This window comes from Carassius carassius, chromosome 43 (assembly GCF_963082965.1).
Source record: "Carassius carassius chromosome 43, fCarCar2.1, whole genome shotgun sequence".
NCBI lineage: Eukaryota > Metazoa > Chordata > Actinopteri > Cypriniformes > Cyprinidae > Carassius > Carassius carassius.
In genome coordinates this window covers 25,719,493-25,733,149 of record NC_081797.1, presented here as the reverse complement: position 1 = coordinate 25,733,149, position 13,657 = coordinate 25,719,493, and the positions used below count along the sequence as shown (strand labels likewise).

At 42.2% G+C, this 13,657-nt stretch overlaps 1 protein-coding gene across 3 annotated transcripts in view; it reads left to right on the top strand.

Moving 5' to 3' along the window:
* The first annotated feature begins 1,167 nt into the window (after window positions 1-1,167).
* ldlrad3 (low density lipoprotein receptor class A domain containing 3) overlaps window positions 1,168-13,657 on the top strand; it is a 111,534-nt gene continuing 99,044 nt past the window's right edge. For all 3 annotated transcript variants that reach the window (XM_059535842.1, XM_059535841.1, XM_059535840.1), the window contains exon 1: window positions 1,168-1,355. In XM_059535842.1, coding sequence (XP_059391825.1) covers window positions 1,304-1,355 — 52 coding nt within the window. In that variant the 5' untranslated portion in view covers window positions 1,168-1,303. The remainder of the gene's footprint in view (window positions 1,356-13,657) is intronic.

The window sequence follows — 13,657 nt, the reverse complement described above, 5'->3', positions numbered from 1 at the left end:
CTGTCAACACTGCACTGGCTCCCTATCAAACATTGTATAGATTTTAAAATATTGCTTATTACTTATAAAGCCCTGAATGGTTTAGCACCTCAGTATTTGAGTGAGCTCCTTTTACATTATAATCCTCTATGTCCGCTACGTTCTCAAAACTCAGGCAATTTGATAATACCTAGAATATCAAAATCAACTGTGGGCGGCAGATCCTTTTCCTATTTGGCGCCTAAACTCTGGAATAACCTACCTAACATTGTTCGGGAGGCAGACACACTCTTGCAGTTTAAATCTAGATTAAAGACCCATCTCTTTAACCCGGCTTACACATAACAAACTAATATGCTTTTAATATCCAAATCCATTTAAGGATTTTTAATTAGGTAAACCGGAACTGGGAACACTTCCCATAACACCCGACAAGGTTTTTTTCTCCATTCTGTCACCGATGGAGTTTCGGTTCCTTGCTGCTGTCGCCTCTGGCTTGCTTAGTTGGGGTCACTTCATCTACAGCGATATCGTTCACTGACTTCACTGCACAGACACTATTTAAACTGAACAGAGATGACACCACTGAATTCAATGATGAAATGCCTTTAACTGTCATTTTGCAATTTTTTTTCAGTGTGGAAATATAATGTCAAGTACTGTATTTTAACCTGAATGTAGAATTAGAAATACTGTTTCCTGACCATGTTCTTGGAAGCACACCAACACAATTTCAAACTCTTTCTAATTAAACATGGTTCAATTCATATTTTTTTTTTAGAATTAAATACATACATTTTCCTGGTAACTAAAGAATATGTTCACAAGACAGTAAGTAAGACTAGGGAAAAAAAATATTCTCTGCACTGAAATTTTTTTTTTATATATATATATATATATATATATATATATATATATATATATATATATATATATATATATTCGATCATAATTATCGTTTATGATGATCAATTAAAGTAGAAGTTGTTTTAGAGAAAAGTAAGGAAAAGCTAGATATATTGTAGTTATTACATGTAAGTTTATATAAATTAAACACGTTTCTCCTTCTTAAAATCACAGGTTACTATTTCTCTGTTGCTCAACCATGTCTCAGCCTTTTCTGCTAACTAAATTCCAGCGTGTTTTAACCTCCTCCCCTTTTCTTCTCTGATTCGGGGCTGTCCCAACAATAAGAGCCCACCTCTTGTAGCACAGCATTACGGACAGTCCGTGGAGGAAGAATACGTTAAAGGCTTTGGACACAGAAGCATTAGTTTTAAACCGAGCTGTTGCCCCGCAGCGGGGGCTGATCAATCGGGGCAAGATGTGGGTTTGGTACTTTCTGCTCGGTTCGGGAACACGCACGGTCTCGATCGGTGAGTCGCTACGCCTTCATCCATTGTTTTCCTGAAGCTCCTTCTTTAGCGCCATTAGTGCAGCAGTTATAGTGTTTCAGGAGTGCTCAGTCATCGCAGCTGTTGCACTTTTCTTTATAAGTACTTATGTAGCAGCATAACTTTTGTAACATGTTATACAAATAACGGATTAGTGAAGCACACCGGTATTACCGTGCACGCCCCCCCTCCCCACCCCCCGCCCCGGGGGACTTCTTTCCCCTTTAAACGATTAGTTATTTGACCCATATTTGATTTAGGTCGACGTAAGAGTCGACATACTTATGGTATGAGCCTGTGAAGCTAACGCAAATATAAATAAATAGTTGTATCATTTCCCTATTTTTCTGGACTTTTTCCAAAATATTACTAATGAGATCTAAGCCCAAAATGGAGTGTCTGTATCTGCTGAAGGTCACCAGAACAACAACCATTTAATGGTCAGATAAACAATGCCTGACAAAGGATCTTTTCTACTGAAATTGTTATTATTATTATTATTATTAATTTTATTTATTTTTTTGCACCAGATAGCTATCATACGATTTATAACAAGATTTATAAGCATTTATAACAATAGAGGATTTTTTTTTTTTGATTGGTCAAATATGTTACATTCTAAGTAAAGGGCCTCTTTATGTATGTGCCTAAATTTATCAAGCAACATAAATTTAAATTATTTTATTGCAGTGTAAGGCTTTTAGTACAACATAGCATGTAATTGATTAGACCTACTTTTTATTATTTTCTGATAAAAGCTGTTGTATTTTATGACAGTTGGACGGCACTAATAAGTGATCTATAGCACAAGTTCATGCTCTTTATAGGCAAAACTCACCTTTTACATCTATGATTTTTCGATTTATGGCACCTTTACACAGATCTTATGTGCATTTGATACAGTATTCAGTTAAATTCATTGATCAATTAGCAAGAAGTGGCAGAGGTTTTAAACACTCTGAGGGCATTTAACTAATACCATTTTCAACTAAAAACAGGAAACTTTTATGCATTTTGGCCATTCATTTACATCATTGTTTTGGGGTCCTAAAAAGCAAAGTTTTGAAACAGGGTTTCAAAGTTCAAAACCCAAATTTGTGGAAATGGTGGCATTATGCACATGCATGCATCTTGATTTTTTGTATTCACCGCTCTGTAGAAGAATGCTTATGTGCACAGTTTTTTCATAAAATGACATTGGCACAGACAACACACAGTAAAGAACAATCTGAGTTAAAGGGTTAGTTCACTCAAAAATGAAAATTAGCCCATAAATTAGCCCCTTGACGTCATCCCAGGTGTATATGACTTTCTTCTTCATACAAATCCAGTCAGAGTTCCATTAAAAATTGTCTTTGATTTTTCAACCCGTTTGATGCAACTCAGTGGGTGTTGCACTCCATCTGTCCATGAGAAGTTTAATTGAAAGCGTCTCCATTAAAAAAGTGACTCACACGGATCCAGGGGGTGAACAAAGGCCTTCTGTAGCAAATCGATGTGTTTTTGTAAGAAAATATCCATATTCTATGGAGCCACATTACATGACATTCAAGAAAAAATAAATAAATTGTGCGCAAGATTTACTAATCCGTTCCCTCAATGTACTAAAACTATTGCTTTCCCTCGATTTGCCAAATCGTGTGCACCGGTGTGCAGTTTTAAAGTGGCTGGTGAGTGTATATATTGCTGTTTTTCTATTTTTTTTTTATCTGTATTTATGTTTAAAGTGGTTAGTTCATTTCTTGATCAGTGTTTTACAGTGTTCCTATCAAAGACTTTTTGTGAATGTAATCATGTAGGCTATGCTATATATTATGTTCAAAAAGGGTTAAAAAAAACATTACATTCTAACACTACAATCTAAATACAAAAATAAAGATTTTTAAACTACATGCTAGATTCATTTATCTAGAAATTAAAATAAAAACAAAAAACTAATTAGGTTATTTGCTTTTTTTTTCGGCCGATTTTTCCGGAAATGTCATTTGTGTGGAAGTATTTAGAAATCTGTGCGCAGGACACGGGCAGCCGTTCAGCACAGGAAATGCAGAGTTTCATTTCTGAAGCACAGATAGCAGGAAGCGATCAGCCGTTGGTGTACTGGCGCACAAATAAGAGCCCCTTTTCTGCGCGCACTAAAGCTGCGTGAGCGTATACTGTACCGGTCCGCGCCCTGAACACGAGTAGAGCGTGAAGAGATGTTCAGATCAACTTCTGACGTGTTGGATGAGAAACGAAACGGACTAAACTGTGACAAAACTGAAATGTTTTTTTTTGTTTTTGTAAATTAGAACTTACATACACGTTTGAAAAGCCAGAAGTAAACGTCAGTTCTGCATTTGGATGATTATTTTTATTTTACCTTAAAATTACATAGACTAAATTTGATTTAAAAATCACCTGCTGTAGCACACTGAAAAAAAGTGTTTCATTCATCCAATTAAAAAATCTTAGGGTTATGATTCACATTTATATTTTTTTACTTGAGACAATAGTTATTTATTTTTCATTGGCTCAAGTAAAAAAAAAAAGTTTTTTAATTGGATGAATGAAACACTGCATCTTTGTTTTATTCACACCAACATTATTTGATTTTAACATTTTAGAATAATGTATTTATATAGCATACATTTAGTCTCATTGGTAAAGACCCTTTTTTTAAATTTAAAACCAAATTTAAAAACTAAAACAAATACTGAATGCTGATTAAGAAACGTCTTATTTAATATGTGTTGATTGTGGTGTTTGGACTGTAGAACTATGCAGTTGTTAATCTTACAGTTAATCTTTTCATTTAAGGCCAGTTCTATGTAGTTTCAACCCAATTCAAAAACAAAAGCTAAATGCTGATGTCTGTACCATCTGTGTTTGTATTGAATGTAGGCTACTTACTGTGCAGTTACTGCTGTTAATTTCAGATGGTTACGGTTATTGTTTTCAATAGCCAAAAGCCAGCCTATTAAATACCAAATAACAATCTTGTTTATGCACACTTTCCTTCTTTCTTGTTTGTTGCTTAAAGATAAAAAAAAAAATCTGAAATTGGTATCGGCCATGAAAAATCATGATCGTGCATCCCTAAATTATATGTAGTCATTTAGCAGATGCTTTTATCCAAAGTGACTTACAAATAAGGACAATAGAGGCAATCAAACCAACAAAAGAGCAATATTGTGGAAGGGCTGTTACAGGGCCCAGTTAGTCTAAGGCAGTACACTTAGCACTGATTTAATTATTTATTTTATTAGAGATGCACCGATACCACTTTTTTCAGTATTCACCCGATACCCTAATCGTTGTTACTTGGCGATACTGAGAATCGATACCACTATTTTTATTGCATTTTTTTTTAAATATTGGGTACAGAAACCAGAAGAGTAAATATTATTTTAGCTGGTTAACTTATTTTATTAAATGGATACAGTCAAACCAAAATTTATTCAGACACCTTCAACATTTCACATTATCACAGTTTATTCCCTGTAGTTTAGAAGATGGTAATAAAATATGACAAGAACTTATAGTTAAACTGTGTCAGAACAAATTAATCTTGATAATGTTAGATAACTTTGATAGAAAAGTATGTAATGGATTAAAATCAACCAAAAATTGTTGAAAAACTGTTAGTATGACATTATTTAGACAAGGCTTAGTAAGTATTCGGACAAGACTTAGCCTTAATGACTGCCTGTAATCTCCTGGGCATGCTGTCATCCAGTTCATGCAAACCTGAACTTCAATTTATTTCCCCAGACTTGGTCTGAATAATTTTTGGTCCCAAATTTGTATCACTTTTACTGGTAGTCCACTGTATGAATAATTTTTGGGTATAATTTGTCAGTTTACTTTATTTTTCTATCCTCACTTACATAAATTAATTAAGTGTCCTGCACCCACAAGTAAAAGAATAAGTAAAAAAAAAAAAAAAGAATTATATATATATAATATACAGCTTCGCGCCCTTCTTGCCACTTCCCGCCGAAACGGGTGTGGCCCAACCTATAAAAGGAGCTCGAAAAGGCTGACTCACCTGATTTTTCATCTCTTCAGCGAAGCTCACGCATCGCTGGATCACGAGGAAGCAAGCGCCGTCTGGAAGAGCATATCAGCAGGACGAGCCATCCTGAAGCCGCTGGCACCGCCGCCTTCCACTGCCGTTCCTGCTGCGCTATCCGGCGCCCATATCCTTTATAATCCTTGTTCTGTGATATTCTGTGTGTGTGTTCGCCCTGCGACGCACATTCACAAAAGAGCTGCGTCTTTTTAAAGATGCCTTCGTGCGGCTCGTGCAGAACCCCGCTCAGCGAAGGAGATCGTCATGTCATCTGCGTCTCCTGTCTGGGTGAAGACCATGCAGCGCTCGCGCTCGCTGATGGCAGATGTCCTCATTGCGAGTTGATGCCTATGGTGACTCTGAGGACTCGCCTGGCATCCTTCTCGAAGCCTGCATCATCCGCTGCGCCGCAGCGCCGTAAGAAGCGCCGCTCGCAGCGCCTACCAGAACCGCCTCCAGCTCGGCCGAGCTCGCCAGTTCCCTCCGCTTCGCCGGTCTCCCCTGCATCGCTTCCCGATGCTCAGCGTCCGCTGCTTGCCGACGCGTCATCGGAGGAAGTGGATCTCAGGCCCGCGTCGGAGGAAGAAGACACGTGCTCTCTGCTTGCTTCGGGCAGTGAGGGTTGGGCGAGCTCCCCGCCTCAGATGCGCAGCACACTCGAGCGCCGCCGTTGCCCAGTCAACAGAGCGCGTGTCACATCCAGCCCTTAGCCATTCATGCAGATGCATGGTCAGCGCTTCCAGGGGTTTCGGAATGGGTGCTAGGCATTATAAAGAGAGGCTACTCGCTACAGTTTTCTCGACGCCCACCGCGCTTCTCAGCGCGCGTCGAAACTACGGTCAAAACAGAAGTAGCACACATACTTCGGGCCGAAATATCAAAACTGTTGAGCAAAGGGGCTGTAGAGCCTGTGTCTCAAGCTCAAAGCGAGGGGGGGCTGTACAGCAGATACTTTCTGGTGCCCAAGAGAGACGGGGGTCTCAGGCCCATACTGGATATAAGACAGCTGATCAAGGCATTGATGAAACGCAGTTTCAAAATGCTCACGACCAGGAAGCTCCTCGCGCAGATTCGCGGAGGGGACTGGTTCATGTCAATAGATCTGAAGGACGCGTATTTTCAAATACAGATAGCGTCAAACCACAGGCGGTTTTTGAGATTCGCCTTCGTGGGCCAGGCATACCAGTTTGCAGTCCTGCCATTCGGCTTGTCCGTAGCTCCTCGTACGTTTACGAGGTGCATGGATGCAGCGCTCGCTCCTCTCAGACTCAGAGGCATACGAGTGCTGAATTATTTGGACGACTGGCTGGTTCTGGCCCAATCACGAGCGGAGCTCGTGGACCACAGGGCCGTTTTACTCGATCACCTCGAGAAGCTCGGCCTCAGTGTCAATTGGGCGAAGAGTTCGCTGAACCCCAGTCAGACGATCCTGTTTCTGGCTATAGTTCTGAACTCGTGTTCCATGACGGCGCGACTGTCACCACAGCGCACGATGGGCATTCATCGCGCAGCGAGTTCTTTCCGCTGCGGCGCGACTGTGTCGCTCAAACACTGTCAAAAGATGCTGGGTCTCATGGCCTCAGCATCTCCGGTTCTGCGGCTGGGCCTGCTCCGCATGCGCCCCCTGCAGTTCTGGCTGAAGGCTCGGGTGCCGCGCAGAGCGTGGGCGTCTGGCCGGCTGCATTTCAAGGTCGGTCAGAGCTGTGTTGCGGCTCTAGCACCTTGGACAGCGAACGGCTGGTACCGATCAGGTGTAAGCCTGGGGACTTCCCAGAGTGTGAAAATGGTGTCGACAGACGCCTCCACTTCGGGATGGGGAGCGCTGCTCGAAGGCAGACCGTCCTTTGGCCTATGGTCAGAACGGGAAAAGCTCCATCATATCAACTGCCTGGAAATGCTGGCAGTGGAGAACGCGCTGACGCGCTTTTGTCCCCATATCAAGGATCACCACGTCGTAGTCCGTTCGGACAACATGTCCGTGGTGTCCTACATAAATCGCCAGGGCGGTCTCGGGTCCCGAAACCTGTACAGGCTGACGGAACGCCTCCTGATTTGGGCTCAACGCAACGTGCGATCGCTGAGAGCAGTGCATGTGCCTGGACTGCAGAATCTGGGTCCAGACAGGCTGTCCAGAGGCAATGTCCCTACGGGTGAATGGTCTCTACACCCGCAAACAGTTCGGCTGTTGTGGGAGAGATTTGGCATGGCGGAGGTGGACCTCCTTGCGTCCCACGAAAACGCTCACTGCCCCGCGTTCTTTTCCAAGAACGAAAGCACGCTGTCACGGAAATGGCCGTGCTGCCTGCTTTATGCGTTCCCTCCCGTCTCCCTCCTTCCGCAGGTGATAGAACCGGTGAGAGAAACGAGATGTTCAATACTGCTTGTGGCACCTCTTTGGAAGAACCAACCATGGTTCCCAGATTTGATGCAATTAGCAGATGTCGCCCCATGGCCGGTACCGTTGAGGAGAGATCTCCTCTCGCAGGCCAGGGGCTCGATTTGGCACCCTCAACCGTAGTTGTGGTCCCTCCATGTATGGGCACTCAACGGTTACCCGCTGATCTCGCAGTGGGAGTGCTAAATACCATCACTCAGGCTAGAGCTCCGTCGACACGACGTCTGTATGCCTCGAAGTGGTCGGTGTTCTCCAGCTGGTGCACAGCTCGAGGTTATTCACCCCTTAGTTGTGAGGTGACGGAGGTCCTCTCCTTCCTACAGGAGCTGTTGGATAAGGGCAGAGCCCCATCCACGCTCAAAGTTTATGTGGCGGCCATCGCGGCGTTTTCTGAAACGGCGTCCGGTCAGTCAATAGGAAGGAACGATTTAGTCATCCGGTTCCTCAGAGGAGCTAGGAGGCTGAATCCTCCCAGACCTCCGTCAGTCCCTATGTGGGACCTCGCGGCGGTTATGGAGGCCTTGAAGGGTCCCCCTTTTTAGCCTATCCAATCGGTTAGCCTTCAGCATCTGTCATTCAAGACAGTATTCTTGTTGGCTCTCGCTTCTGTGAAGCGTGTGGGTGATTTGCACGCGCTCTCGGTGAGCCAATCGTGCTTGGAGTTTGGGCCCAATGACTCAAGGGTCATACTCAAACCTAGGCACGTTTATGTGCCGAAATCCCTCAACACACCGTTTCGGGCTCAGGTTATTGCCCTGTCTGCCCTGCCGGTGTCAGGGGAGGATGGAGACTCGAGTCTTCTTTGCCCTGTCAGGGTTTTAAGAGCTTATGTGTCTCGCTCTGCTGCCTTTCGGCAGACGGAGCAGCTATTTGTCTCGTTCGGTGGACGTTCCAAAGGAATGGCTGTTTCGAGACAGACTCTATCCAGATGGATAGTTGACGCCATAGCGTTAGCTTACGCTTCCAGGGGCCTTCAGTGCCCGTTGGGCGTCAGAGCACACTCCACAAGAGGCGTCGCCTCGTCGTGGGCGTGGTCTACTGGGATCTCCTTGCAGGATATATGTATGGCGGCGGGTTGGGCCTCGCCGTCTACATTTATCAGGTTCTATAATCTGGAGGTTCCCGCCTTGCAAGCAAGGCTGCTGTCGGTATAGAAGAATCAGGGCCCTGAGGGGAATTCTGAATTCATGAGCGCTGTGCGCTGCCGACTGTTATATGGGCAGTATTGCGTAAGACCCGCATTGCCACATTGGTCAGGCCTTGCCTCAGCTGTGTGATGTCATATTGCCGCATCTACGGATGCTGCTAGATATGGGACGGAGGGCTTTCCCCCTTTTCTGTCCCGGACTCTCTGTGAGTCCCTCAGGTGACTGTGCACTGTAAATCCTGGGCGTTGCTTCAGGTTTATTGGTGTGTGATCCCTGCGTGCACGGCGTTTTACATCGGGTTCCCGTAGCGTCTTAGCTAAGACGCAGTACGAGAGAGCTCTCGTAAGAGAACGTACTCGGTTACTAAACGTAACCTCGGTTCTCTCTAGAAGAGCGAACAAGTACTGCGTTCTCTGCCGTGCGTACGATTCACTCTGGTTCGCTTCGGCGATGAAATAAATCAGGTGAGTCAGCCTTTTCGAGCTCCTTTTATAGGTTGGGCAACACCCGTTTCGGCGGGAAGTGGCAAGAAGGGCGCGAAGCGCCCTTATTGGTCTGATGTTGCATCAGCCTGCGCTCGATAGGCTGTGCAGTTGCCGCAGAACAAGCCAATGAGCGAGCGAGCCGTCTCGCCTATGGCTGTGTACTGCTGCAAATGCGCTTTACAAAAATACAAAATTAAGGATAATTTTTTGCTTCAGTATTTCGTGAAAAGAGACTTTTTTTCCCGTAGCGTTTTAGCTAAGACGCAGTACTCGTTCGCTCTTCTAGAGAGAACCGAGGTTACGTTTAGTAACCGAGTACGTTTTCTGTCATCCGGGTTTTTTCGTGTTCCCTTGTGTTTTTCTTGTTTTGGACTGATTTTGTGGTTATGACCTCTTGCCTGGTACCTCCAGAGTCGACTCAGGTTCCCGTGGTCCTTCCAGAGTCGAGTCAGGTTCCGGTGGTCCCTCCAGAGTCGAGTCAGGTCCCCGTGGTCCCTCCAGAGTCGAGTCAGGTCCCCGTGGGTCCCTCCAGAGTCGAGTCAGGTCCACGTGGGTCCCTCCAGAGTCGAGTCAGGTCCCTGTGGTCCCTCCAGAGTCGAGTCCAGTCCCCGTTGACCGTCCTGAGTCAGGTCAAGTGACCATTAACACTCATGAGTCACAGTTAGACCTCAGGAGTCAAGTCAAGTCACCAGTGTTCTTCATGGGCAAGGTCAAGTCACCAGTGTTCTTCATGGGCAAAGTCAAGTCACCAATAATCTTCATGAGGAAGGGCAAATCACCAAAGATCTTCATGAGCAAGCGCAGGTCACCAATGATCTTCATGAGCAAAGTCAAGTCACCGTTGATCTTCATGAGCAAAGTCAAATCACAGTTGATCTTCCTGAACGAAGTCAAGCCACAGTTGATCTACCAGTTGATCTGGTGGGCTTCTGTCTCGACCACATGGAGGTGGTGGTCGTCTGCGCCACCCTGGTGGGCATCTGTCTTGTCTGCTCGGCTGTGGTGGCCCTCGGCGGCGCCCTGGTGGGCTTCTGTCTCGACCCCACGGCGGTGGTGGTTCTCTGCACTGCCCTGGTGGGCGTCAGTCCCGTCTGCTCAGCTGTGTTGGGCTCCATTTCCATCTGCGCCATCCCAGTGGGCTCCAGTTCCACCTGCTCCACCCTGGATTCCTGCCCTACCACAGCATGTTCCGCTGCAACGTCTGCAAAGAGCATTTGCAGCTCTTGACCACTGAGTGGTGCTTTATCCACAAGTTATCAAACAAGCACATCAAAGCACATTTTTGCAAATAGACATCAGCTTTGTGTCACAGTGTCTAGTCTGTGTTTCCCTGGGTGTCCACTAGTGGTCTCACTTCCCCATAGTCACCCCACTGCAGGCACTACATTTCCCACAAAGCCTTGTACCTTCATCACTGTTAATTTCACACCTTTTAATTGCACCCAGCTGTCTCCACTTTCATTGTTTTCACCTGTCTATATAAACGGGTCTGTTTCTATCTGTTTCATGGAGTCCTTGTTTTCCGTCACCCGGCTTTCTCGTGTTCCCTTGTGTTTTTCTTGTTTCTTGTTTTGGACTGATTTTGTGGTTATTACCTCTTGCCTGTTTTTTGGATTTTGATTTTGGATTACCCCATTAAAATACTGCGATTGGATCTCTCGTTTCCTGTGTGCATTTGTTATACTTTGCCTCACAGAAATGTTACATTTGACAGCTGCAGTCAAGGTAAATGAAAGAAAAACACTGTAGTTAAAATATTTAATATTCACAGATGAAAGTTTATTTATTATGAAGTTATGTGCGTTTCTTAGAACGAATTTAAGCAGGATAAATGTCAAGCCTATAAGCCTGTGCTGATATTTTCTCTAAGCTACACAGTATTAAACCATACCCAGTATTATTTATATAATATGAATATTATTTTAAAGAAATTGTGGCATCAGAGCATTAAAAGTGGTAGTCTATTTTAGTGAGCTTCCTATATTTAAATTTTTTGGGAAAAGATATTTGTCTGTACACTGATTAAGAAATTGTTGCACGTTTTATAAGTTATTTCCTTTATTTTAGTCAAACATGAGGCACTGTAATTTCGCTCGCATTATTTAAGTCTAATTAAAACAAGAAACGAATAAATTAAACCTGCACAACTTAGTTAAATCATTGAAAATCTAAAGAATGGACTGATTAATAAAACGTCCTCACATTTAAACTCAGGTTCTCTCATTATAATCAGCAAAATGCACACAATGTAAATAAAAGATTAATTAATTGACAACTTCAGTGATTTTAAAGGGAGCCTTCTTTACTTGCTTTCATATAAATTTAAGTAAAAAAAAAATCAGCTGCTTTTAAATGCAGGTTTATATCATATTCTGATGCTGAGTGCGAAGCAAAGCATTTATTCCTACTTGTCTACTTATTTATTATTATTATTTATTATCATGTATTTATTTTGGATAATTGCATGTAAAAATGATTTACTTTGTAATGCATATGCAAAATATGAATTATTATTCAAATTCAAGTGTTTGTGTGAAAATTATTAATGCGCATGCATGACAGGGAGGCCCTCAATCACATGATTTAGTTTTTTCTGATAATGAAATAACAAAAAATTGGGGTGTCTCACATACATGACAAATATATCTACAGAAATCTTGAAACGCATTTTTAACAAATCAATTGAAAATGAAAGCATTATGTATTCTGTGAAGGTTGCATTTCTCTCTAAAAGCACGTCCATGTGGAGGGAGCCAGCACTGTGAATTTCATATTGCAGCCGACACAAAGAAATTTGTTTATGAAGAAATATTTAAAATGTCTCCTTTTTCACAATTATTAAGCTACTTCTGCCTGTGCTTTGTGACAAACATGTGCTTGAGCACGGAATATATTAAGGCTCATTATCGATTATAGGTGTCAATTTAATATAAACCTGCGATTAGTTGAATAATGCAACGAATAATGACAAATGAACGACTAGTAACTAGAGAAATCTTACGTGGGGGCAGACTTATTAAATACCCTCTAGACATCTCTGTTAAAGTTTTTAAAGCATTTTATATGCGTTTGCATAAATTCTTCTATCAGAATGGTCTGTAATGGAGAGATGCTTTAACAATGATTTTTCCTCTGAAACACAAAATCAAAAATTGAAATAAAAATATTTTATGTTTTAAGAATGGCCAGCCCTTCTCTGCAGATATTGTTGCTTCTGGTTTGTGCAATGTAAATACAAATAATAATAATAATAATATTAATAATGTGTCCAAAAAAATCTAAAATAGAACATGTTCATAGACATTACTTTACTGATGTCTGGACTCTGTTTGGGATTTAGAAAAACTAGATAGGCTACATTCTGTGAGAATTTATGTCACACTTTAAAAAATACTGTTTAGACGAAACAAAATAAAATTAACACAACCGTTAGCATAGGCTATTTTTTTTTTTTTGGAGTTAAGGCAACTTCCTTTTAAATTAAGTAATAATAGCTAATAAACTAGGCTATATTGCGCTATACAGTAGTCAACATTTGAAGAGGATCAAAACCTTTCTTCAACATTATTCTAAAACCAAAATGACGAGGCAATTGTTCTACTTTGTCTTATGAAGGTTTCAAACTTGCAGAGCAGATTTAGCCAGTGTCCATATGATAGAGAAAGAAATTCACACCTTTATTTCGACCCCCACAAGCTTTACAGAACTACCCCCCCAAAAAAGCTGGACTGAATTCGGTCTGTTTTTTGGCTGTGAGGACCTGTGTGTTGTCATGTTACTGGGTTGAAATATGTCTGCACTCAAGCCTTACTCATTTTATTCATTATTTTCTTGCAGCCCATATTATTATTTCCAGAAGACCATAATTCTCAAATTGATAATTAATGATTATTTTGACGAAAATCATTGTTATTTGTGAACGTAGATGATTGAAGAATGCTTTAAGACCAAGCGGAATCCTCCATTAGCTGCTCCTGCTTCACAGCGCACGACTCGTGCAAACTGACCCAACATTTAGCAAGGCAGGAAAACCTTCAGTCTGCCTGAAGGAAAAAATGTTTCACTATAATTTAATGCTGTTAAATAGAAAGTGTAAAAAAATGAATAAAAAAAAACTAGTGTAGGCTATTCTTTAAAATATATAATTCTAATTGCAGTATATAAGAATATAGGCTTGGCTATAAACAAACAAAACATTTCAA